At 36.2% G+C, this 27,750-nt stretch overlaps 1 protein-coding gene across 1 annotated transcript; it reads left to right on the top strand.

The window, feature by feature from the left end:
- Window positions 1–812: 812 nt before the first annotated feature.
- LOC100373448 (kelch-like protein 8) lies at window positions 813–27,750 on the top strand. The gene is made up of 8 exons (XM_006824388.3): window positions 813–917; window positions 3,955–4,914; window positions 17,213–17,356; window positions 18,367–18,478; window positions 24,671–24,855; window positions 25,516–25,659; window positions 26,435–26,636; window positions 27,485–27,750. Exons 2-8 carry the CDS (start codon window positions 3,984–3,986, stop codon window positions 27,603–27,605), a joined length of 1,839 nt encoding a protein of 612 aa, XP_006824451.3. The 5' UTR covers window positions 813–917; window positions 3,955–3,983; the 3' UTR covers window positions 27,606–27,750.

The raw sequence follows: 27,750 nt of genomic DNA, 5'->3' as shown, positions 1-27,750 counted from the left end.
CTTTGCCAATATATTTTTTACCCGTTTTGCCAATTTTAAACCAAAAATGTATTCTTACAATGTAATATAAAGTTATGGAATATATTTTACTATAATCGATATCACGTGATACGAATGTCTACTTACTCGTACAATAAAAACAAAAAAACGCAAGTGTAAGGACTACTCAATTGTTCAAAGTTTGACAAATGTTTTATAGCGTTGTATACGTACTCAGGATATTACTATACTTGCAAACTATTGACAAGTTTGTGAATATTTTGCACAGGGGACTCTTAATTCGCAGATATACAGAAATATTGTTATCTGTATTCAGAGAAAACAAATAAAATCACAACTTTCGACAATTTTTCATGTCGACGGAAAGATGAATATCTTATCGGACAATTTACGTTGTTCCATTTTCTTCAATATTATATTTATAGGCTATGCTTCAGTCGGGGAATGGAATGCTTGGAATAATTTACGACTTCAAGTTGCATACATATTGAAAAGAGGATCACAATTGTTTTAGATCACCGTTGTGCAAGTCAGTCCCCGGTCAAATCTGAATATAATGCGAATTATTTTTATACAGCGCCACCAACCGTCGAGAAGTATGTAACACTGCAAGAACTCCCTAGACTGTTTTTCCTAAGTCCGGGGTTCCGCCACCATGTGTACATTTAACATACGAATTATATGTGACATGTGTGTAACACATGAATATATGAACTAGCACATGTGATAATACTCAGTAATTACATATGACATATGGATTCCATTTTTGATGTTTTATGTGTGTATTTATAATGTCTATATTTACTAAGCTAGAGGGTCCTCACACTTGTCGATAACAAACAACCCCAAACTTAGGGGCAAGAACAACGCTTGACGTCGATAGAGGCGTTCTTCAGAGTGCAACTCTCGCACTGAAGGTAAGTTAACAGGACAACATCGTGAATTGTGATCCAGGCAAGAATTGCTAGCTCACAGCTTACGGTTGGTGATGAACTGTGTTTAAAGTTGTTGATCTAAACCTGATCTCTCTTGTCGCAATGTCCGGATCACGTGACACACGTTGTATGATACTGTAAGTTCCTGTCTTCTCAGTACCGTTTGCTATGTCACGATGTTATGCTCAGTGTCGCTCTACTATTTCACCCATTCGTGTACCCCCAATTCAGGTTAATCTTTGCTAATCACAACAATTAACATTCACCCATTCGGCAAACGGGTGCGAGATGGTAAGGCATTGTCAGATAATTTCTAAGATAAGGGAATACAACTTTGACATCTATATATAGTGTTATATGATGAGGATCTTGAGAGTTCCATGTGCACGTCAATCAAACGTATTTTAACCAATTACGTCACAGAATTCAGTGGACACTTGGAAATGTTTGATTGTGGGGTGAGCAAGATTGTTGTCTTATATACTATGAGGTTATTACAAGGATACTGCAAAGTATGCACAAAGACAGTACAGTACAGTGGGAGTATCGATGGACACACAGGTTGATGAGGCCGCGTACTGTCAGAGTGCATACTTTGCAGTATCCTCATAATAACCTTATTATTATACATCTTTTCCTCCCAGGGATACATCATGGGAATGACGAAATCCACAACGTTTAGAACAGATTTAGTGAACTTCTTTGTGTCATACTGTTTTTATTAATAGATGACGCTTATGCACAAAATCGTTCCATATTTGGAATTCACGTTTCTTATTATGGTAGAACTAAAATACCCCGTGCAATACCACAAAATTATGGCACACTGTAACTTATCGCATTATGGTAACTGATGTATAATAGAATATGTTATTATGCAAGGTTGTACTTGTGATTTTGTAAGTGTCTCACAGATTACATATCTCTTCGTTAATTTATTCGAGTTTTTTATCACATATCACACCACTTACGTAGCCTTCTCTTATAAAGCTTTGGTATTATCAATAATCTGCTTCTACAAATCCATTAGTAATATTCATGTGTCCTCATATTTGCGAGCAAAGTGCGATGACATTATTGAATAAGGATGTCTCCGTCTGTTGTCACACTTCAAGTGTTAATCATCTCAAAAGCATAGGGGAACTAGTTTGTATTTGCTGGACAGTCATTGTTGACATATTAATTGCCACCTGACAACCAACCAAAATTTATCTGATAATGAAACTTACTATGTATGTTGATCGTTTTTACATTCAGGTAGCCAAATCTTTAAAATGTATATTTAACAAAAATCGCTGATGCTGTATTTTTCATATTTACTACATTTATAATCTCTTAAAAAAACGTGAAGCAATCTGATACTGCATACTGAGTAGTACTATTTAATTTGATTGATCATTTTGATGTCAGAATTAAAACTAATTTGCATATAAATAGATGAATAGTGGAATTAATGTTTTGATTATTTGAATGGTAAAGAGGTTTTTTTGTGACCGCTTTGTGAACGCTTTGACGTTCAGTAAATTGTAGTTGATTGGTACTGTAAAACCTGTATTGGAAACCGCGGCTTCTATTAAAATGGTACAATGCAACGAAGGGGATGTGGCTTTTATGAGAGCATGTACACATATGAGAAATCATGAATTTTTGCTTTTCAATTATTCAAAAAGAATAGGTGCGACTTCTATTATGGATGTGGCTTCTAATACAGATTTTACTGTATTAAAGCATCTAAAAAAGTTATAAATTATTTCTTATTTGACAGTGGAATTTATTAATTATTTAAAATATATGCAAATATTCAAATTTTACACTTCATAAAATTACAGATCATCAATTTTGACCATTGTTTTAAAGCATGGTATTCGTCGTGCATTTGTGTTGACTCCTTCGATGCCTTCCATAACATGAAAATTACTTAATTAAAGCTTGGAAACGTCTCAGTTCGTACTCACCATCTTTGTTTATATGAGACCCATATATCTCGCACATGCGCAGCGCAAAGACTACAGCGCTTTAAGTATGTTTTATTTATGCCAAAATGTTGCCGATTCTCTTGTAATTATAGTGTCGTTGAGTTTGTTTATTCATCATTTATTTAACTTTATATATCTGACTGAGTCTGTCAAAAGTGGTTTTTTAGTCCCCATTCGGACTGACTTATGTTTTGACCTCTGTGCATCCGTGCGTCCGAACCTGTATCTTAGAAATGCCTGGACCAATCACAATCAAACTTCATACGTACATCATACATGATATTATCCATATGCACGTTAATTTGTTTCACGATCTGATTCAAGATGGCCTAATAGCAGCCATTTTTGTGCTAAAAATCATCAAAATCAAGCATTTTTTGGCTGTGATGGATTTTGTTCAAAATTGGTATATACGTTAGACATTATGGGTTCCTGTCATTATATTTCTCAGATCGGATTTAAAATGGCCGACTTAAATTCGATAACTAACAAGGACTGTGCCATGCATGGCTTGATTTTTTTTTGATTTATTGATTATTAACATGATATACCTTACTTTTCATGTGTTTGACAAAAGACAAATAAAATGATTTAGTGTGGTATGACCAGGAGTTCGCGTGCCATTATTGTTTTATTTGTTAGTCTTCTGTCTACATCCCATGTAGTCCAACATTAGAATCGAAGACAGTTTACAAATTTAAACAATTTTGAATTTTGCCGTCTTAAATCATAACTCAACTGACAAAATCACATGACTTCACATTTGATTTCCCATGGATAAATGAACATTGGGTTGCAAAGATAACATAGACTTTACATTGAATGTGTTCCAGATTCTTTCATCACAATCACAAACTTTTCTTTGGACATAGCTGCAGTTTAGCGAGTGTCAGAAATGAAAACCATAAAACATTTCTTGTTGTAGTTATTTTATTTTTTAAATAAATTATTCAAAAATGTATGAACAACTGAAATCATTCTTTTTTATGAAAAATTAAATAGTGTATACAAATTAATGTTTTTCACTTTTCTTTAATTGCCAGGAAAGACTGCACCACACCGTGTCGCCAACATGTTTGCGTTGAAATCGAACTTGGAAAAGGAAAGATTAGCAGCTCCGATTGCTGCCGAAGAGAAAGAATTTGATGATGATTCGTTATCGTCCAATGAGTTTACGGCTCAATCAATGTATGGCGATTCATTCTCTGTATTATGTGAACTGTTTGAAGCACAACAGCTTTGTGATATCCACCTTCGTATAGGGAAAAAATCCATTAAGTGTCATCGAATAATTTTAGCGAGTGCTAGTCCATACTTCCGGGCAATGTTGACACTAGAGATGTCGGAAAGTAAGCAGGATGTCATCACTATCCGTGACATTGATGAGCTGGCCATGCATGCCTTAGTCAAGTTTATGTATACATCAAAAATTAAGTTGACAACCGAAAACGTTCAACCACTGTTGTATGCGTCTTCGATATTACAAATGGAAACTGTTGCAAGAGCGTGCTGTGAGTTCATGAAAAATCATTTACATCCATCTAATGTGCTCGGTGTGCGTAATTTTGCAGAGCTGCATGGTAGATCGGCTCTGGTAAAAGCGGCTGACAAGTATACGTATGACAATTTCATCGAAGTGACTGAATGTGACGAGTATTTGCATATTAGTGCACGCCATCTTGGATTGTTACTGACATCGTCGGATCTGAAGGTAACCAATGAAGAAGAAGTTTACAATGCATCTATTAAGTGGGTTTCGTATATCCCGGAAAAGAGACAAAAGCATTTACCTGATTTGATGTCTAAAATACGTCTACCGATGTTATCACCAGAATTTCTGATGAATGTCGTAGAGAAAGAAGACATGATAAAAAAGAACCACACTTGTAGAGACTACGTGGATGAAGCCAAGAATTATCATTTGTCTGTTGCTTCTGTTCATCCAAAGACAACCCCACAACATAGATTCTCGTTAAGAAGTAAACCAAGGAAAAGCACTGCAGGTAAGCATGCATGATATTTGCAGGTTTTTACTTCTAGTTAGGTACTATCAGGTAAGCATGCCAATATTGTTGACTGTGGTCATGCCTATACATTTGGAAGAGATCGTGCCAATAACTTGTAGGCTCATACGAATGAACGAATTGAGGTCATACGAATATTTGTTGGCAGCGGTCATATGAATATTTGTTCGCCCAGGTCATGCCATTATTTGTTGGCCGAGGTCATGCCAATATTTGTTGACTGGGGTCATGCTAATATTTTTTGACTGAGGGCATGCCAATATTTGTTGACTAGGGCATATGAATATTTGTTGGCTGAGGTCATGCCAATATTTGTTGGCCAAGGTCATGCCTGTATTTGTTGGCCAAGGTCATGCCTGTATTTGTTGGCCAAGGTCATGCCAATATTTGTTGATCAAGGTCATGCCAATATTTTTTGACTAGGGCATATGAATATTTGTTGGCTAGGGCATATGAATATGTGTTGACCGGGGTCATGCGAATATGTGTTGACCGGGGTCATGCGAATATGTGTTGACTGGGGTCATGCGAATATGTGTTGACCGGGGTCATGCCCATAATTTGTTGGCCGAGGTCATGCCAATATTGTTGACTGAGTTCATGCCAATATTTGTTGACTGAGTTCATGCCAATATTTGTTGACTGGAGTCATGCTAATATTTTTTGACCAAGGGCATGCCAATATTTTTTGACCGAGGACATGCCAATATTGTTGACTGAGTTCATGCCAATATTTGTTGACTGGAGTCATGCTAATATTTTTTGACCGAGGGCATGCCAATATTTTTTGGCCGAGGGCATGCCATTATTGTTGACTGAGTTCATGCCAATATTTGTTGACTGGAGTCATGCTAATATTTTTTGACCGAGGACATGCCAATATTTGTTGACTTAGGTCATGCCAATATTTTTTGACCGAGGGCATGCCAATATTGTTGACTGAGTTCATGCCAATATTTGTTGACTGGAGTCATGCTAATATTTTTTGACCGAGGGCATGCCAATATTTTTTGGCCGAGGGCATGCCAATATTGTTGACTGAGTTCATGCCAATATTTGTTGACTGGAGTCATGCTAATATTTTTTGACCGAGGACATGCCAATATTTGTTGACTTAGGTCATGCCAATATTTTTTGACCGAGGGCATGCCAATATTGTTGACTGAGTTCATGCCAATATTTGTTGACTGGAGTCATGCCAATATTTGTTGACTTAGGTCATGCCAGTATTTGTTGATCAAGGTCATACAAATATTTGTTGGCTGAGGTCATGTGAATATGTGTTGACCGAGATCATGCGAATATGTGTTGACCGGGGTCATGCGAATATGTGTTGACCGGGGTCATGCGAATATGTGTTGACCGAGGTCATGCGAATATGTGTTGACTGGGGTCATGCCCATAATTTGTTGGCCGAGATCATGACAGTATTTGTTGGCCGAGGTCATGGCATTATTTAATTTTCACATTAGGTGGTTCACATTGGGAAATAAGGCAGGCTATAGGCTTACTCAAATTTTAGGTTTTATTAAATTTCGTGTGTGAACACAAACCTAAATATTTAGGCCGGCCAAAATAAGTCATGCATGGGAAGAGGTGCCAGAGCTGGCCTTACTACAATCTGAACAAGCACCAGATTATACATGTATTATCACCAGAATCGCAAATCACCTGATTTGTGATGAATAGTGATTGTGAGCTTTCTTGTGCAGTCTCAAAACCTTTTTACAAACGTAACAATAGTGGCGGTGAGTGTGAGAGAAGTTCATTTGAAGTCAAACAAATTGTATTGATTGTTATACGGTCAGAAGACCAAATTCAACACAAAAAGACATGAAAAGATCACAGCTCAGTTAGGAGATACTGAAATAGAAAGAATGGCAGTGAAAAGAACGTTGAGACTTATGTGAGCAGATTCATAGTGATAGTTGACAACATCAATCGTAGTCTCAGAAAGAGAAAATCTTTTGATTTTTTTCCTCATGTCCTCAAAACTATTTGTGTCTCGCCATTGTTGCTGAGTCTCAGTCACCATTTTATTCTTATCTTAAATCAAATTAAACAGTTCACTTGTGTTCACTCCACCCGCCATCCATCTATCAAATTACTTTGGAGAACTGAAGGATGATTTAATATACCACTCGGATGATGTGAACTACGTCTCCATCAAGAATACAGAAAAACTTAGAAGACAAACAACATGTTGAGGTCTCTATGTTAGATATATTTCTGACTTTACAAATCTGCATTGCAAAGAAAAGGCTGGGCTTAAATAATGAGGTTTGACTATATGAAAGCGAACTAAATTTTAACCTTGTTTATTCAACAAACAGATTTGGGCTGGCCTTAGATACGCTAAATTTAATCCTCTTATGACCATTTGGTGTTTATTGTGATCACCAGAAAATTCAAGATGTTTCAACTCATTTGAAACCACTCTTGATTTAGTGTGATTGAGCCAAAAGTGAACATTAGACCTATAGTGATTAAGTGTGAACATATGTGGGAGTGGGGAATATGACACTGCTTTTATGATATCAGATTGAATTTCACTGTCCTTGAGCAGGAATGTTTAGTGTGAGCTAGTTGTTGTTTGACAGGAGTGCAGTCAATTTCCCTGTGTGCAAAAGTGGCAAAAAGAAGCATTTTCCCAATCCAGTGGAGAAAAATATTGGATTTAAAATATCATTTTCAGTCACAGTCGGACAATCATCCATTGACAGTAAGTACCAAATGGCTTGTATTCTAATCACAGTAAGTTGCAATCGGACAAGTTTACAATCACAGTGTATGTAGTGTGGGCACTGATTGAGTCACAGTAATGCCTATGCGGACAGTCCTTGAGTTCACAGTAAATACCATATGGACGGCAACTGATCACACAGAATAATAAATGGACAGAAGCAATTTCACAGTAAATGACAAATGGATAGACATACAAAATAAATCATGTTAACAAGCTTGTTTTTCAATTATTTTTTTTACTTAAATTTTCAGTGCCTTCCAGGAGAAAGAAAAAGCATATTGCCACTTTGGGTGAAAACATGACTCTGAGAGATTTAGCAGCCCTAAACCTTACTCAAGCCGAAAATACTCTGCTGATGGAGGGGAAAAGGACCAGATCAGGTGAGGTATCAAGGTTATATATGCATAAAGCTGATGCAACTGCTGATGCAACTGATGATGCCTCTCATGGCCCCTCAAGCAGTGGTAATTATAGTGCCTCAGTCAGTACTGCCAACACACAGTCAGATAATAAGAGAAAAAGTAGAAAAAGAAGGCGTGAGAAGAAAAAAGAAAAACGTATGGCGAGTACCACCTCACAGTCAGAAAGAGAGGAGAGTGAGCATAGGAGAAAAAAACATCGTAAGAAGAAAAAAAGTAGAAAAACAACAAAAAATGAATGCAGTAGTGTCCCTGAGCCAGACAGGGTAGAGGGTAGTGAAGGGCAAATTTATGACAGGGAAGATGGGGAAATTGTCTCAGAAGGAGACTATGACAAGCACCAGACAGGGGGAGAGTCAATGGACATTGATGAGTCGGGTAATGAAGAATTTAACCAAACTAAAATAGTGCAACATGGAGAGACTGAACATGGTGATGGGAAAGCAGGTGAAAAACCAAACCATAAAGAGCCTGAGCTTTGTGATGGGGAAGCAATTGAACAACCAGATAATGGGGAGGCTGAACATAGTGAAGGGGAAGTAAATACACAAACAGAAGCAGCAGAGACCACAGAAATAGAGTACGATACTGATGCTGGCAGTCTTGTTTTCCCCAGTGACTCAGGGGAATCAGAAGGGTCTGATATGGATACAGTTAATCCCTATATTGGACTAAGCAATAGATCCAGGCAACGTATAGGCAAAAATATTGCTGTTAGAAGAATAGAAGACACATGGACACATAAATATAGGTATGATGAGCCACAGGAATATCCTAATGATAGCAGTGATGATGATGCAGATGATGAGGGGTGGTCATCACATTTGCATCGCCATTCAGAAAAACCATTCACTGGCCCTGAGCCTGGGCCAAACATACACATTGCTGAGAATAGCACTCCCCTTGATGCATTTCATACAATTTTCACTCATCGCTTAATGAAAAGACTTCGCAAAGAAACTAACAAGTATGCTGAATGGAAGCAAAATAAAAAACGCAAAAAAGATGTATCATGGTATCCTGTTACTGATGAGGAGATGCAAGCATTTTTGGGAATAGTCATAACCATGGGTGTTGATCCGAAAATGGCACTTAATGATTATTGGTCTACCACAGAAAGCCTAAGAAATGAATTTGTAGCCAAAACCATGTCCCGTAACAGATTTAAAAAAATAATGCAGTATTTTCACTGCAATGATGCTGACAAGGATCCAGCCAATATATCCATGCCTTTATTACGTGATGCTGGTAGACGGGCACAGCCATTGTACAAGGTAGCACCAGTGATGGATGAAATTATGGAAAAGTCATGTTCATCATACAACCTCCACAGACAAATTGCAATTGATGAAGCCATAGTGGGCTATAAAGGGAGCAAATCTGGTATTCCCACTGTATTCATCCATGGTAAACCTCGGGCTAAGGGGTTCAAAGTGTATGTAATGGCTGATGCAGTATCCAGCTATGTAGGTGCAATTGAGTTCATGACCACAACTGCAGCTGACCACACTAGAGCTGACAAAGTAACACTCAATTTATGTGTTGACTTGATTAGACATATCGGTGGACGTAACCACATCTTGTACACCGATAGTTATTACTCAAGCCCAGAGCTTGCAATGACCATGTTGAATGAACATGCTGTACTCACCATTGGTAGCACTCGCCAATCAAGGATAGGATTTCCTACTTGCCTCAGAGGGGAAAAAAAAAACCCAAACATGGCTAAAATAGAGCATTTAGAGCGGGGTCAGTTTGAAGCCAGACAAAAAGGAGAATTGGTTGCAGTGGTTTGGAAAGACTCCAAACTATTCAGTGCCCTAACAACATGCCATGATGGATTTCGCCATGGAGATAGTCGGGTAGTTAGATATGTGAAGGATAAGACGACTAGAAGACGTGTTGCATTTACTCTGCCTGCACCTGATATGATAGAAAACTACAATGAATATATGGGTGGAGTTGACAGGGCAAACCAGCTGAGATCATACTTTTCTGCACAGCGCCAGGCTCAGAAATGGTGGAAGTATGTTTTCTACTTTTTCTTGGATATTGCTCTGGTCAATAGTTTTGTAATATACAAGGAGGTGACAAAGAGCAAAATGGCACACAAGCAATACCAAGCTGAAGTGGGTATTTCTCTGGTAGGTGGTTATACATCTCGAAAGCGACTGGTCCGAAATGCTGAACAAACCATTACAACATACAAAAACCATGTATTGGTGAAATTAGCAGGACGTGGCCACAGCTGCAGATTTTGTATAAAAATGGGGCGCAAGACAAGGGCTGGAGGATACCACATTACTAAGTACCTATGCAGGGAGTGTGGCATCAATCTGTGCAAAGATTGTTTTTTGCCATATCACCACGTATCCACAGGAAAAAGCACCATAACCTGTGAGACACAGTATGATGAAGCAGACCAAGTGCAGGCACAACAACTATGGGCAGATAGAAGACTCACTACAGGCAGAGGAAGAAACCCCACAGTGAGAGGAAGACCAACACTGAGAGATGCAGGCAAAAGGGGACAAAGACAGCGAGGAAGAGGAAAAAAAACATAAACCAGGATGGGCTCATTGGGGTGGGGGGACATGAACAAAAACATAGAGTAGGAACAAGGAGGTGGGGGATGGGGTTAGTGTTGGGGGCATATGAAAAAAAATTACCAAGAAAGTTGGGTTTTGGAGCAGGGACTTGGTCAGTATTATATAATCCTGACCATGTGCACTTATATTTTGCAGGATTTGAAGAAACGAAAAAGATACATCTGCCATAGTTGAAATTTAGCCTGTAGATACTAGGTAATAGCATTTATTTGTGGCAAAGCAAACATTATTTATTCAGTAAAAATTTATAATTTTGTGTGATTTAGTGATAACTTTTGACTAACCAATTGTGATTCACCATGATTTAGTGCCTGTCCAATTGTCATTTACTGTGATTCAATGCCTCCGATTGAGATTTACTGTGAATGAGTGACTGGCCACTCAAGATTTATTGTGACTCGATGTATGTCCAATTGGGTTTCACTGTGAAAATTTACCTGACCAGTTGTGACTCACTGTGAAGCCAAAAAGTCAAATGTAATAAAGTGTCTGCCTATTGTGATTTACTGTGATTCATTGCCTCTCCAATTGAAATTTACTGTGAATGGGTGTCTGTCCGATTGAGATTTACTGTGAATGAGTGACCGTCCGATTGAGATTTACTGTGAATGAGTGACAGTCCATTTGAGATTTACTGTGAAGCAACATAGGTAAGTGGAATACAGTGACTGCCTATCGTGATTTACTGTGATTCAATGCCTCTCCGATTGAGATTTACTGTGAATGAGTGACCGTCCGTTTGAGATTTACTGTGAATGAGTGACCGTCCGTTTGAGATTTACTGTGAAGCAACATAGGCAAGTGTGATACAATGACTGCCTATTGTGATTTACTGTGCCTGATGCCTGACCATTCAAAATTTACTGTGATTCAGTCTCTGTCCGATTGTGAATAATTGTGAGTTTGCCTGCCCAGTTGTGAATAAATGTGAACCATGTACAATGCCCGGTTGTGATTTAGTGTGTCGGTCTACAAGGCTCAAAAACCGGCCAGCCAAATCCCATTCACATTAAATCACAACTGGGCTAGAAAGAGTCTTACCCCCTGGTCATAAGAGAATTAAAACACAATTATTGTACATTTAACCTTGGCAATTTAACACACCCGTGTACCTTACTCATTCTTTGTTCATGTTAATATGAGGAATGACAATGATATTGATGCTCTGTTGGAAAACTAAGTTGATTTTTATGTTTTTTACGTGAAATGTGTATTACAAAAGACTACTACATTTGTATCTGCCCTATCTTGTACAAGGTGTAGAGTTGAAATCGATTTGAATGATGTTGAACATTCAACATCATTTGATGTAATTTGAAAATTAGGATTGTCTAGTTGCTGAGCTTTCCCATAGGTCTACTGGAAAATGTGATGGACTCTAACAATTTATTTCTAGTTAAAGTCACCATTTAACCTTTAGCATATTGACTTGTGCTATGCATCGACCGCCCCCTGTAGAGACACATGCAATGTCTGCTTGATATAATTATTCTTTCTATTTGTCCTTTTCCTTCCTAATATTTTAAGTCTTCTAATCTATGGAAATTAAATCTCAATCACACTGTTGTTTTGTTTAGATTCAAACATATCATTATCCGTAGGGAATGTCATTGAGCGAATATACTACATGTATATATAAATGTCTTTATCCACCTTAGAGCATTTCATTGCCTGCAGAGTGACGGTTTCTATATGTACATGTCTTAGTACATGTCTTGTAGTTAACTCTGCTTAGATTGAGTAAGATGGTCTCAAGACAGTTAACTTCTTAGTACTGGTTTTAGCAAGTTCACTGAAAAGTAGAAGATGTTTCGATTATTTCCTATAATCTAACAATAAACAATTTTGTATCATTTTCTTGTAACCTGTTCGCTATTCCCTCAAATCAATTGAAATTTAGTACATCTTTTGCTCACTTGAATAACTGATAATAATTCCTGTTTAATATGTGCATATTAATTAGCTTATTTGCATACTACTTAACTACCTTCTTTTTATTTGTATTCTAAAATTTTTTGCTCAAATCAATTTAATCTTAGTAAATGTAATGTGCATGTCTCAAGGTAGTTGATTGCCTTATGCTGTACAACAATTTTTCTTGAATGAAAAACTGTCTGAAAATTTGACAGGTTTGGAACTATTTCTATAAAAATTTATGTTTTAAAGCATTATTACAAAAGAGCTAAATAGTATTCATCGGGATTTCCCATTATTAATTTAGACAGCCTTTATCGTCTTGTATACTATTTTCGCACAATTTATAAATATGAGAAAACCCTTTCATCATATATTGTAGGTTCCATTCTTGAATGTCTAAAAAGTTGCCATTTTGATGAATGTTTGACAACTTTTTTAGCTCCGCTGTTGACAAAGTCGACACAACGGAGCTGTTCATATTACTGATTGTCCGTCGTTGTCGTCAGCGTCAACTTTACAATTTCAACTTCTTCATCGAAACCGCAAGTCAGAATGTTTTCAAATTTGATATGCAAGTACCTTGGGTGGTTTTTTTCTCAGATTTGTTCATTTCATGTCAAAATCTCAAATTCTTTATTTTTGGTGAATATTTTTGTCATTTTTGGTAAAAAAATTGATATTTTCGACTTCTTGTAAAAAACTGCAAGTCCGATTGCTTTGATATTACATATATAGGTACTACATGTGGACCTCTTTTAGATTTGTTCATTTTGTGATGATATCTTTAATTCTCTAATTTTGATAAATATTTTTGTAATTTTTGGTAAAAAACGATATTTTTTACTTCGATTGCTTCGATACTATACATAGTTCTGTTCTTTAAGTGCAATGTGCATTACTAACAGCGGAGCCGACAGGCTGCTTGTTTTTGTTTAAAAAGTAGTTTGGGGACCATACTTTTTACCAGGATTTTATGAGCAATAGTAACAAATAAAGCCGTATGGTATAAATCAGTAAGTTTTATTGGTACCAAACTAGCTTATTATCTGGGTTTTAGTTCTACATATTTCACTGATAGATAAATGCAATAAAATGAGTTCAGTGAATATACATTTAACAATAGGATGTATGTTTCCTTCACAAACCGATAAAATTAATTAAACTCGCCGTCCCCTTCTACAGTTGGTTGCATATTAATTTGCAACCACACAATCATGCTACTGTGTTCATCTGTTCATACAATGATTCCTAATGCCATACATGGGTGAAGTAATCAATTACATGTAACTGTATTTAAGTCTGGTTTTATGTGTCTATTATGTGTATAATGTTATAATCAATCAAAGTTCTCATAAACCTTTTATGGCGACAGCTTAGCATTCATTGTCCTAGTATTTTCGTTCAGCTTCTATTTACAAAGCTATAAATATTTGTTGTATACTGTAGTGAGTTATTATATACATGTACTTTTGGAGTGTATTAATTTAAAGGGTGGTGGTCATTGCACTGCACATGTGTGAAGTTTGTGTTGATAAACATTGATTTTCCAACAATTCAATGCACTCTTCTAATGAAAATCACAAGTATGATATTTGACCTGGGTGCAATGTGCAATAATTACGCCGGGGACTAAGTCGATACCCTCCATTCACCAAAGAAATTATCTAGTTAAAGCTTGGTAACGTCTCAATTTGTACTCAACAGCCAAACTTGTCATCTTTGTTTATGCGAGTCCCATATCTCGCGCATACATGTACATCACACGATGAACACTGGCCTGTAAATCTCTTTTGTGATTTGGATGGTAGCAAATGGTAGTGTTTTATCTGTTCACCAAGTAAACCTTTCCACAATTAAACAATTCACCAATGTGCAATGTCTTCGCAATGTTTTATGTTCTAAATACATTTCATACTGCGGTATATTTCAGTGTTGACTACAAAGTTACATTCCTGGTTTATATTATATCCAGAACACCTCCCTAATTATTTTAATCACAATGACGAAGTCCGAAAACGGGACTTATAATTTGGTCTCCGTCTGACCGTACATCCGCCCGTTCAGAGTCATATTTAAGAATCCTTCGGACAGATTTCGTTCAATCTTTGCATGTGCCTAGTACTTTATGTGGGACTAATGCACACGACTGGCAGCCATCTTGATTTTTGAAAATGTTGTATTTTGGACATGCTTTGTCAGTTTTCATTCAAGTTTGGTACATAGATTATACATGTTAGGATACATGTGCTCCGACCATCTGTGCGTCTGTCTGTCTGTGCGCCCGTCCGTTTGGAGTCATATTTCAAAATCCTTTCTCCCGATTCTGTTCATTCTTTGCATGTACCTAGTACTTTATGTGAGACATATGCACATGCAGTGGTTTAGTGATTCGATTCAAAATGTCCGACTGGCAGCCATCTTGTTTTTTGAAAATGTTGTATTTTGGACATGCTTTGTAAATTTTCACTCAAACTTTGTACATAGATTATACATGATAAGGTACATATCCATGACAATTTCTTTTGCAATTGGATCAAAGTTGGCTGACTATACGGCATCTTGTTTATTTTAGCTCCGCTGTAGACTTTGTCGAGCGGAGCTTATATGAGTGATTTTCTGTCTACGTCGTCCGTGTCAATGTTTTACTTTTTCGACTTCTTCTTGAAAACTACAGGCCTGAATGCTTTGATACTTGGTGTATATGTACCTTGGGTAGACCTCTCTTAGGTTTGTTCATTTCATAATGATATCTTCAATTCTCTAATTTTGGTGAATATTTTTGTAATTTTTGGTAAAAAGTGATATTTTCGACTTCTTGTTAAAAACCAAAAAAGTTAAATTGCTTTGATATTACATATATAGATACTACATGTAGACCTTTCTCAGATTTGTTCATTTTGTGATGATATCTTCAATTCTCTAATTTTGGTGAATATTTTTGTAATTTTTGGTAAAAAAGTGATATTTTCAACTTCTTGTTAAAAACTGTAAGTCCGATTGCTTTGATACTATACATATTGTTCATTTTCTAATGATGTCTTAAGTTCTTTAATTGAAATGTGCATTGCTAACAGCGGAGCTATCTCAGCCGATAGGCTGCTTGTTGGCCTTACTCGGTACTATATTTCCAATATTTATGTACCATTTTCACCAGTTTCATAATCAAATCAAAGATGGCTGAATAACGGCTGTTTTTATTTTTGGCCATATTACTATACACTGTATCTCTGTCACCCATTTTCATTTTTATTGATATTTAACATGTCATAAATGGATACATGTACATGTTAATTCAATTTGCAATTTGATAAAATATGGCAGATTGGCGGCCATCTTGTTTGTTAGCTCCGCTGTCGACTTTGTCGAGCGGAGCTTATCATATGAGTGATTGTCAGTCGTCGTCCGGCGTCTGTCGTCCGTGTCAATATTTAACTTTTTCGACTTCTTCTTGAAAACTACAAGCATGAATGCTTTGATACTTGGTGTATATGTACCTTGGGTAGACCTCTCTCATATTTGTTAATTTTGTAATGATATCTTTAATTCTCTAATTTTGGTGAATATTTTTGTCATTTTTGGTAGAAAGTGATATTTTCAACTTCTTGTTAAAAACCGCAAGTCCAATTGCTTTGATATTACATATATAGGTACTACATGTGGACCTCTCTCAGTTTTTTTCATATTGTAATGATATCTTTAATTCTCTAGTTTTGGTGAATATTTTTGTCATTTTTGGTAAAAAGTGATATTTTCAACTTCTTGTTGAAAACCGCAAGTCTGATTGTTTTGATACTATACATATTGTTTATTTTCTAATGATATCTTCAGTTCTTTAATTGAATTCCCAAGCCCTTGTGATGCTTACAGGGGTCAGCGAGAGTTTTTCTGAGATACAAATTGAAAATTCAGCTTTAAATTTAATTGTCTTGGGGGGGGGGGTAACTTAATTGAAGGGACCAACAACTTTACAGGAGCATGTACTCTATACAGTTTATGACAAATGTAATAATAAAAAAGGTTACTATGGCGATACTGAAAATTATGCGTAAAGGCAGTAAGCATCGTTCAATGCTTAGCAGAGGGCAATGCAACCGCTCACTGTCTGAACTGCTCGATATAATCATTCCATATTTGGAATATGCATTTCCTAATATGGTAGGATACAGATGTGCAAACCCACAAAAATTGCAGCACGCTGTAACTTATGGCGATACAGTGACAGATGTATAATGGTATCTTTTATACACAACTGTAAAAGCATATTAAGTATGGTATTGTAGACAAACTTTTGAATACATTATTATAATCTCTACTTTATTATCAGTATGCATACTGTAAACTTATTTTATTTCACAAGAGGCATTTTTTTTCATGAAAATATTTTCTGTGATCCTACGAAACTCAGTAATTTTTGTACAGTTTTGTCCTCATAAAATCATTAAACCGTGAAAATTCTTAGCAGTGAAAATGAAGTGGTTTACAGTACGTATAACATATGCTTTTAAAATTAAGAGGTTTACAGTATTTCCCCATTTATAGTGTATACTGGCAGTGTATATCCTCTATTGATATAACTTTCTTTACAGGTGTTTTGTTCACTGTTGGTGGGCGTGGTAATTTGGGAGATCCTTTTAGAAGTATTGAATGTTATGATTTGAGAGAAGATAAATGGTTCCACATCACAGAGATGAGTAGTCGCAGAAGACATGTTGGATGCACATCTGTTAATGGTGAGTTCAAATTGGTATGCTGCCCTCTAAGCCCACTATCACAGATGCATTTGTTTTAGACCATTACCATTGAGGGCAGCACAATATATGTTACCAGGTACTGTGAAAATTGATAATGTTGCTACTGAAAATGTAATTTTTACCTAAGAAATTTGTTTTTAAGGAAAACAATTATTCAGCAAATTTGGCAAAACAACAGACTCTGTAAAGATTTTTTAACCTGTTACCAATAGCATAGTACTGTTAAATACTTTATTTTAGCTGGAATTAATTTTTGCTGAAAAGACTTTTTGGGAGTTTTTTATGGATTTTTTTTTCACTGATTGTTGATGAGTTGAATGTGAAATATAGGAAAAAAGGTATATTCGCTGAATTTTATTTTCACTGATTCATCCCTTCAGCGAAAATAGTGAAAATTAATTCCGAGCGAAAATAAAGTATTTTACAGTATTTGTAGATCAGACTTATGAATTGTAGATCTGAGTACAAATACTATATTAGCTAGGCAAGTGTACCAAAGACTAAATTGACTACAAAATTCATTCACCAAGGAATGCGACTTTGGGTAAAACTTGGTTAAGGACAAGGCCTTGTTAAAGTTAAATTGTCATATTGTCTTTATGATAAGAAGACCGCCACATAGCATTGTCATGTAGTCCCAAACTGGAATATGGTCTCTGTGGCAAAATGCACTATATATGTCACTACGTATTATTTCTGATTTGCAAATTTTTTTTGTAATATTGTATTTGCATATCGTTTTGTCACTGAAACATTTTTATTTTAAAACACGCAAATCTGTGATTGGGCGATGAGCTCTGAACGGATTTTTTTTTAAAATCGCTGTTATGGTATTATAAATAAATAAACTTGCAAATGTTCAGTTATGCAAATGACCGTAACGGTAAAATTTACTTGCTCGAATTCAAACCTATTGACAAGTACATGGTTAAGACAAAAGTTGATGTGAGAACACTGTTATATAATATTTTTTTTTTGAACTACTCTAGGTAAGGTGTATGCTGTTGGTGGTCATGATGGGCGTGAACACTTGAATACCATGGAAATGTTTGATCCAGTCAAGAATATATGGACTATATTATCACCTATGAAAACATACAGGTAAGATAAACTCTCAATCTAAAATTCTGCAAAGATAGCCATAACTGATGGGTCAGCTTTTTAGAGTATTTTGTCGTCCATGGATTTGATATCAGTACACTTTGTCAATTTGTTAATGAAAGATGACAAAATGATGTGGAACCACACAACAAATATGGGGCCACATGGCAAATATGGGGACACAAAAATATGGGACCAAACGATAAATATGGGACCACATGGCAAATACGGGACCATGGGACAAATATGGGACCACGCAACAAATACAGGGCCGCACAACAAATATGGGGTAACAACAAACATTGGACCACACAACAAATACGGGACCACACAACAAATATGGGTCCACACAACAAATATGTGGTTACACAACAAACATTGGACCACACAACAAATATGGGGCCACGCGACAAATATGGGTCAACACGACAAATATGGGGCCGCACAACAAATATGGGTCCACACAACAAATATGGGGCCACACGATAAATACGGGACCACACAACAAATATGTGGTAACACAACAAACATTGGACCACACAACAAATATGGGGCTACGTGACAAATATGGGTCAACACGACAAATATGGGGCCACACAACAAATATGGGGCCACACAACAAATACGGGACCACACAACAAATATGGGTCCACACGACAAATATGTGGTAACAACAAACATTGGACCACACAACAAATATGGGGCCACGCGACAAATATGGGTCAACACGACAAATATGGGGCCACACGACAAATATGTGGTAACACAACAAACATTGGACCACACAACAAATATGGGGCCACGCAACAAATATGGGTCAACACGACAAATATGGGGCCACACAACAAATACGGGACCACACAACAAATATGACGTCACACAACAAATACGGGACCACGTGACAAATACGGGTCCACACGACAAATATGGGGCCACACGACAAATAATGTGACAGAATAAAATTACTGACTGTTTGGTGAGATCATTATCTCTGTTAATTTTTCTCGGTGCTGAACACCATGGCATTCAACAACAGTTATAGGCTCATACAATGTCCATATATTCACTGCAAATTACACTTTGGGTTTACTTGCCGTGTCTGTGTAAATCAGTGTACAATATCGGTGTGTAAATCATGCATTACTGCCAATTAAAAACCTGTGTAAATCAGTGTACAATATCAGTGTGTAATTCATGCATTACTGCCAATTAAAAACCTGTGTAAATCAGTGTACAATATCAGTGTGTAATTCATGCATTACTGCCAATTAAAAACCTGTGTAAATCAGTGTACAATATCAGTGTTGTAATTCATGCATTACTGCCAATTAAAAACCTGTGTAAATCAGTGTACAATATTGGTGTGTGATTCATGCATTACTGCCAATTAAAAGAACAACAAATAAGTCTCAATCAATTACATATACCCGTCATCATTTCTCATTTCTACAGTAACTTCAATCGATGATTTAGCAGTCTGTAAAAACTCTCTAATGAGGCATGAAGACTTTATAATTACTAAATATAAACCTATTTGCCTGGGTCTTCATTCATTAATTGACAAATGTCTTGATCTGTTTGTGTAATGCTCAAAGACGTAACTCAAACTTTCAGAGTCTTCCCTGAAACCCTTTCACTATAAGAGGACACTATAACATGCAACTAACAAGGGTCTATAAAAACAATCTAAGTAATAAAACCTAGCTATACAATCGTGACAACTAATATGGGCTAAATATCATATCTGAAACATTATTGCAGATATTGGCATTTAACCAGTGCTTTATTTAAGACATTAGGCGCAGGATCTGATCAACCTATTTAATATATGGTCATGTGACCTAATTAAAAATGCATAAACATTTTATCTGGAGGGTTATTGCAGATAGAGATGTTCAGTCTGTGCTGTTTTGAGGACATTGGTTGCATGATCGGATACATAATTGAAATGATTAATTATCATATCTGGAGCACTGTTGCAGATAGAGCTATTCAATGCATTACTTTATTTAGTGTTGTCTATTGTGATATGACTGAAGAATTTCAAAAATGGTCTTATTACAGTATTAGTGAACTAATTACTTACTCCCCAATCATGATATGAACTACTCTTAAATGTGTTACTTTATGGAAACTCAAAATTGTGTGTACATGTATGTCTGTTTATATTAATGTGTGTTCTTATAACTTGATTGCTTACTGCATCAATTGTCTCCAAACTTGATATGTATAAGCAGGGGTTTTTCTAGAAAAAAACTGCAAGAGGGAGCACTGCAATTCAGCGGTGCCACCAAGTAGGGGAGATAGGGTTCTCCCTACTAGAGTGTGGAGTTTTTGATAATTCTAAGTTAAAATGGAGCATTCTATAGCTTCCTTGGGGCAACATTTAATATCAGACAGGTCACAGTTGAAGACTGGCCACATGTGATCCCTGGTCAATCAGAATTTTATGATTGCCAAAGAATCTGCTCCCCAGGGTAAAGGGGCGCATGGCCATGGCATGAGAGCGTTGCGCCCCTGTTCCCTTGTTTAAAAAAATCCCTGTATGAAGGTGATCGAGACAACTTGTGAAATTTGTCATTTGCATATATTAATAATTAATTTTTCTGATAATTGTCTCAAGGCTGTGTTAGTCAATTTCACTTCACACTATGTTCACAAGACTCGTTGGTTTCAAATACAGTTTCAGACATAATAATTAGTTTAATTGCTTTCTTAATTGGAAATTGTACTTACAGCTGTATCTCAGAAATCACATTTTGATGACACTTTGCAATAACACACTGTGAGATATTGTTTACAGGTCTCATTAGCTTTAGATACAATACACATTTATAATTATATCAGTTAGGTTAATTAGTTGCTTTAACATATCAGGTCTCGTTTGCATATTTTAATCCCATGGAATTAATGCAGTAGTGTATTATTAATTAGTACTAAGTACTTCCTAAGTAGACTCATCTGCCTAAAGCTTGAATGTATACTATGTATTGTTTAAGGTAGCGAGAAGGTTTTGTGACGTTTTTAAATAAAACATTCTCTGTCTGTTGTCTCGTTCAGAACAGTAATTTAGGTTATATATATCAAAAGACTAAGTATAGAGGTGCAAGTTCGCACAAACTGGACAGACATTGTTTACATAATTATCACGCGACATCAAAAATGGCGAACCTTGTAAAAATGACCAAGTCCACCGCGATTGCGAGAGCACACTGCGGAATTTCCTGGTGAAATTTTCGTCATGCATTGTCTGTAATCAAGTCCATTGAAATGCGTCTCCGATAATCAAAAGACCTATTATTCCGATTTCTATGCAGGTTTGTTTTTTTGTCCCCAAATTATTTCATACTTGGCACCTTTAACAGACTATTATTCTGTGACAAAGCATTTTCTTTGAAAACCCAGACATATTTCGCACCATCATTATCTTTTGAACGATAACTGCGAGTTTGAATGTCCTAGTTCGAACGCACTTGATTTGGCGGCGGTCCCAATGAGTCGTACTCGATCAAAACTTCAACTCGAGAAAAACGCGAAAAACAGTTTTGGTTAATAAAACACTGTAGATTTGCTGCATTATTATAAATATACACTAAAAATGGCCAAACATATTAACCACTGATATCATAGAACTCATAAAAAGTGTCAGATAATGAATAATTTCAAGCTCGAGCGTGAAAAATGAAGAAAACTGCTGGCATTTGAGTCCGTACTCCAGGTTCGTTCGGGTTTTCCATTGTTATGCAAACGAACAACAAGGGATAATCCTCTGACAAACATTACTGTCCCACTGTACACGCTGACAGTTTACAAACAAGCTAATCCTTCAAGTGTCTCTGATAAGACATCTAAAAACGGTTTTCATGGTGAAACAAAATGGCTGATGTTTGAAAAAAATTGCTGTGTCAGAGTGCGACACTGAGTGGCAGATTTTTCTTTGCCTCGTCTGTCAACGCTTTTTTTCTTTTCTTCGCCATTGCGTTAGAAAAAAAATGTATTAGTAAAATAGAATATTGACTTGGAAAATAAAACGATTTAAAAGAAAGTTGTGCAAAGTTACAGTACTCCTTTCGCACAACCTCTCGCCCGCTTCCGCTTTCCAATCACGCTTTTGCGACCGCTTGTTGAATTCAACCAAACAATTTCCGCTTTATTTTCGACCGCGCAAACCCCAAAATATCACCGCCCACCTGCTCGCTCACGCGCATTTAAAATTCGGACTAACAGAATAATTTCCGAGGTTCACATTGTCTTATAATTGTCTTTCTGGTTTTTATAGATGTTGAACAGCTGACAAAAGTTCATATACTTTTTGTTTTAACTATATATAATTATATGCACGCAACCTGACCCTTTGACCTCGATTTGGCTTGGACTGAATATTTTATTTTAAACACTATTCTGACGTGAAATACATAATGTATTTCAACACAAGTACGACATGGTTGTCTGGGGTTTCTTTCCTGATTGTTGAGTCTTCGCAATGTGTTTTGTATAATTATTGTTGTTTTCCCCCGATGCTGAAGGACCGTAAAGCTAAATGGCAGTTACATGCATGAGCTGAGTGAAAGAAAGTATTTCTAAGCCTAAAATAAAACCTAATATTACACCTCTTTGTGTATTTGTTAATTTTACATATGTTTGTCATGACAGTATGTTTGTAAATATCTAGAAAAATCTCGTCTTTCGTTGATAATTTCGATTGTTTGTTTGGAATGTCGATCCCTGTTGGTTTCTTCATACTGAGTTTAGGAAGGGCGTCGATCAATACCGTGACAATCAGCCGAGAGAAGACAAACATTGACCGTAATTCATGGGGATCATGTCCTTAATTTGTGGGCTGAAACCCCAAATAATTAATCAAGTATTATTATTTTAATATATATTTTATTTTACATCGCAAAACTAAACCATGCCCAAAACAGAGCTAGAGTTGTTCGCGGTGAAACAACCGCATTGAAGACGATGCAACTTCAACTAGCCATTTTTTACCTTGAAATAAAAAAAATTAAAATTCGAAGAGCATCAGGGAAAATATTAATAATCATCCTTATCAATCGCTTGCTTTATTTTATTCGAATCCATGAAATTCACAATTTTTTTTTAACATTGTTGGCAACTTCCGCGCTAAAAAAGATTGAAAATGTGGGTGTGGTTATTTTGCAAAGTCCTGTTGATAATACGGACAAATATGGTTCTGTGACCCAGGTCGTGCTCCGATCAGGTGACTCTCAGCCAATCAATGATGTTGTAACAAAGCATATTTGACGCTAATTGAAGGGTCGTCGTACAATCCAATCACCGGCGTCGATTCACATAGTTTTTTGTGCTGTGACAGGCTTCAAAATTATTCGCTGAAAAACATATATTTGGACAAACTGATGGAATTTGACCTTAGTTCAAAAAGAAAATACTAGGCTAAGATACATTAGAGTTCACGCGAATCATTTTTCTCTGCAAGTTGTGAAATAAAGTAAACCAGAGTAGCGTCGATGATTTTCAGCCCTGAAGGACTTCCGTGTGAATATTGAGTTTTGAATTGTTCATCGACTGGCCACCAAATGACCATGTTTCTTCGACGAAGTCTCGACTGACAATAATGCTGACAATGGACATTAGATAAACACGCATTGTTTGCAACTGGAAGCTTATCACCCGTTATATCAGAATCGTCAACAACAGAGTATGCAGATAAGATGTTATCATTTAAACCCTTTCAAAGATAAACATTATGCAAATATCCACGAAACGCCAGTTTTCTGCTAGTGTTTTAAAACACTAATTTGAGCAACGTTATTTTGCAATTTCGATCTTTTGTAAACCTGGGGTGATGTATCAAGGTCTAAAGTAACCGTTTTATCAATTTTTGAAAAATCAAGAAAAAAGTGAAAATTTCCCTTCTCGCTACCTTAAATACCCAACACAATTACTATACAAAGTCATGCCAGGTTGCCTGGGTGATCTGAAATCTCTGATGGCTTTCTTGTGTCACTCACTTAACATTACAGCATAGTACAGTACACACATTTATCATGTGTAAATGTTGGCAATATAATGAAACAAAGCGTTGGATCTTTTTTGTTCTCAAGTATGTCTAGAACAGATTTTGCGCAGCCCAATGAAAATGTTTCTGCCCCAGAAATTGCGTTCATATCTTACCCTATGTAAAAGATTACTGTTTTCTAAATGCAGACGAGGCTGTGCAGTGACGCATTTGAATGGCCCAATCTATGCTATCGGTGGCTTGGATGAAGGTGGTTGCTATAGTGACGTGGAGCGCTATGATGTTACCTCAGATGAGTGGGATTTTGTGGCCCCTATGAATTGTCCGCGTGGAGGTGTCGGTGTAGTGCCGCTTCTGAATTGTATTTTTGCAAGTGAGTACATCACAATTACTTGATTTTATTAGAAGCAGAAGCCTACTGATAATTTATGAGAAAGTTGGTTATGAATCGCATGACAATGTTTATTGGTTTATTATTATGTAAAATCTATTGTCCAATGGCATCCTTTTCTGTGCTACAGTGATATATTTTGAGAAACTTGTAATTTTTCAAAAAAAAACACGCTATTTTAGAACAATTCCTTAGAAAACAATGTTGAAGAAAAATTGCATTTTTTGATATTTTTTATAACACAAATTTTAGAAATAATACAAAAAAACAATAAGTACCCCATTATTCACAGTATATTATTTTTTCATCCTATGAGATATGGCATAATATCTTTGCCATGGAAACCTATACTATATTACTGACATAATGGCAACTGTCCACTAACAAATATAATTTTCTCAAAAATTATTATATACTCAGTAATATAATAATATCTTTATATTGTCCGGGAGTACAATGTATTATAAAATGAATAAATTTTTCTGTTGTCATGTTTGTTTTTTTCACAATTCTGAAATTCTGAAATAAAGTGATTTTCTGAAGTTATCCACTGCTCTGGTGATGTTTGTGTAGACAGACATTTTTTGTTGTTGTTTTTTTCTTTAAATAAATACTGAGTTTACTTGTGTCTTTGATTCTCAGTTGGTGGTAATGATGGTGCTACGTCTTTGAATACATGTGAGAAGTATGATCCGCACATCAATAAATGGATAGAGGTTGCTAAGATGACAACAAGGAGAGCCGGTGCTGGTATGGCTACTATGAATGGACTCATTTATGCTGTTGGTGAGCAAATTTGGAATACTGTATTTGCTCCATTAGTAGCACAGCCGCTTACATATAAGTGTGTCAATGTTAGTTTCAGTTTACAACACATGTAATTTTTAGTCTGTATGATGGAGATGCACCTCTAATATAACAAATATGACAACAATATTATGTAAAGATAATTTAAGTTCCATATGGTTTTACTCATATATAACTATGTTTACTGGTACTTCAGTTGTAGTGATAGAAAAAGATCTACACAGTCCACAAGTTATGTTAAAATTGTCTAACTGCATTTACAGTACAATAATTAGTATTATTGTACGCTAGTGTTATTGTTCTGTTTGACCCTTGACCTTTCATTTGATAGATGTAGACACAATTGAAAATTAACACAAAATAAAAGAGAGGTTTAAAAAACAAACAAAAAATAGGATACTATGGAGATCTTGTTTTGGGAGTGAATCTTTTCATGTATTTCATTTAACAGCCACAGATGATGTCAATGGTAGACATTATGGTTGAGATTCTCTGCACAAAATTTGAATTCTGTTAAACCTAATAATGGTCTGAAAAAATATATAAAGATACTGCATAATTTATTTTGGTATTCCATGCATAAAATTAACTCTGTTAATACACCATTCAATATGTAAATTTTCTTGGCCTTGTATCAGTCTTAACCAAACCAATGTTTGCAACATGATTGTGGTTGATTAGTCTAGCCGTTATGCCATGTTTTTTTTACTCCAAATGTGTATGATTAATTTGCATAATATTTTGTTAACTACAGGTGGATTTGATGATAATTCACCGCTAGACACGGTGGAATGTTACGACCCACAGTCTAACACCTGGAGTTCTGTTCCAAGGATGGCCAGTGCACGTGGTGGTGTTGGTGTGACTGCCCTCGGTGGTAAGATATATGCAGTTGGTGGACATGACGGCTCTTCATATTTGAATTCCGTGGAATGCTTTGATCCTGTGTCCAGCAGGTAAAAATACTAAGTATTTCAGATTGTCAGGTGTAAATTTGTTCAAGCGCAAAAAAAAAAGGGTTTAGCTGTTAAGATTATTCAAAACCACAACAAGAAGACGTTTAAATGACGGTGGTCACCGCGCCGTGCATGTGCGACATTTGTGTTGATAAACATTGATTTTCCCACAATCCAATGCACTTTTCTAATAAAATCATCAGTGCCAGTTTTGAACTGGGCGTCTTTTGCACAAATTACCGTCGGTGAATTCTTCGATACCTTCCACTCACCAAAAAAGAAATGACCTAATTAAAACTTGGAAACGTCTCAGTTTGTACTTGTTGATCTGCCCAATAGTCAAAGTCGCCATCGTTGTTTATATGAGACCCATATTTCATGAATGCATGGCATGACGACCACCATCCTTTAACATTTATTAAACAATGCATTTAAATACACACATTAAAAGTTTGTTTTGATCTAAAACAAAAAAAAGATAATTATTCTTCATTCTACTGTGAGTTTCAAACTTCATCAGTATGCAAATATTGCAAAATGTAAGATGCAGGTTGCAAACTGTCGCACACGCAATGGAAGGAGTGAAACCTTGTTTTGGACTTAATATAATCAATGCATACAATGCTTATTGCGAGATACCCTTGCATGTAAAATTATCACTTGTACATAGGAAAGCAATGACTGTAATGCTTAATACAGGAAGTGTAAGTCAACAAAGAATGATTACTAAGGGGTACATTTCTGTGATGACCACCTATCTTTGTACAAATTATCATGAGTTAAAAGCCATCTAATTTATACCATCACTGAAAATGTAATCTTGATTTTCATCATGTCTTTAATTGCAGATGGGAGACTGTATCCCCCATTAGTATTTGTAGAGCTGGTGCTGGTGTGGTTACGTGTGAATGCTCTGTCAGTGAACTCAAGATGATGGGTCAAGGCATTAACGTAGTCAGTTGCGTATAGCGGCTAAACACTTCTGATGAAAATGTTTTAGCAATCTTTTTCACTCTGTAATTCGGTTGTACACTGTCTGCGTGGAATTTACACCGAAAACTGAAATTAACTCTATTGTTCTGATCCATAATAAATACCTTGTTGTTCACAGACA

Source organism: Saccoglossus kowalevskii, chromosome 4 (genome assembly GCF_978046115.1).
Source record: "Saccoglossus kowalevskii chromosome 4, keSacKowa6.1, whole genome shotgun sequence".
Classification (NCBI taxonomy): Eukaryota; Metazoa; Hemichordata; class Enteropneusta; family Harrimaniidae; genus Saccoglossus; species Saccoglossus kowalevskii.
This window is presented reverse-complemented; position numbering and strand designations above follow the sequence as displayed.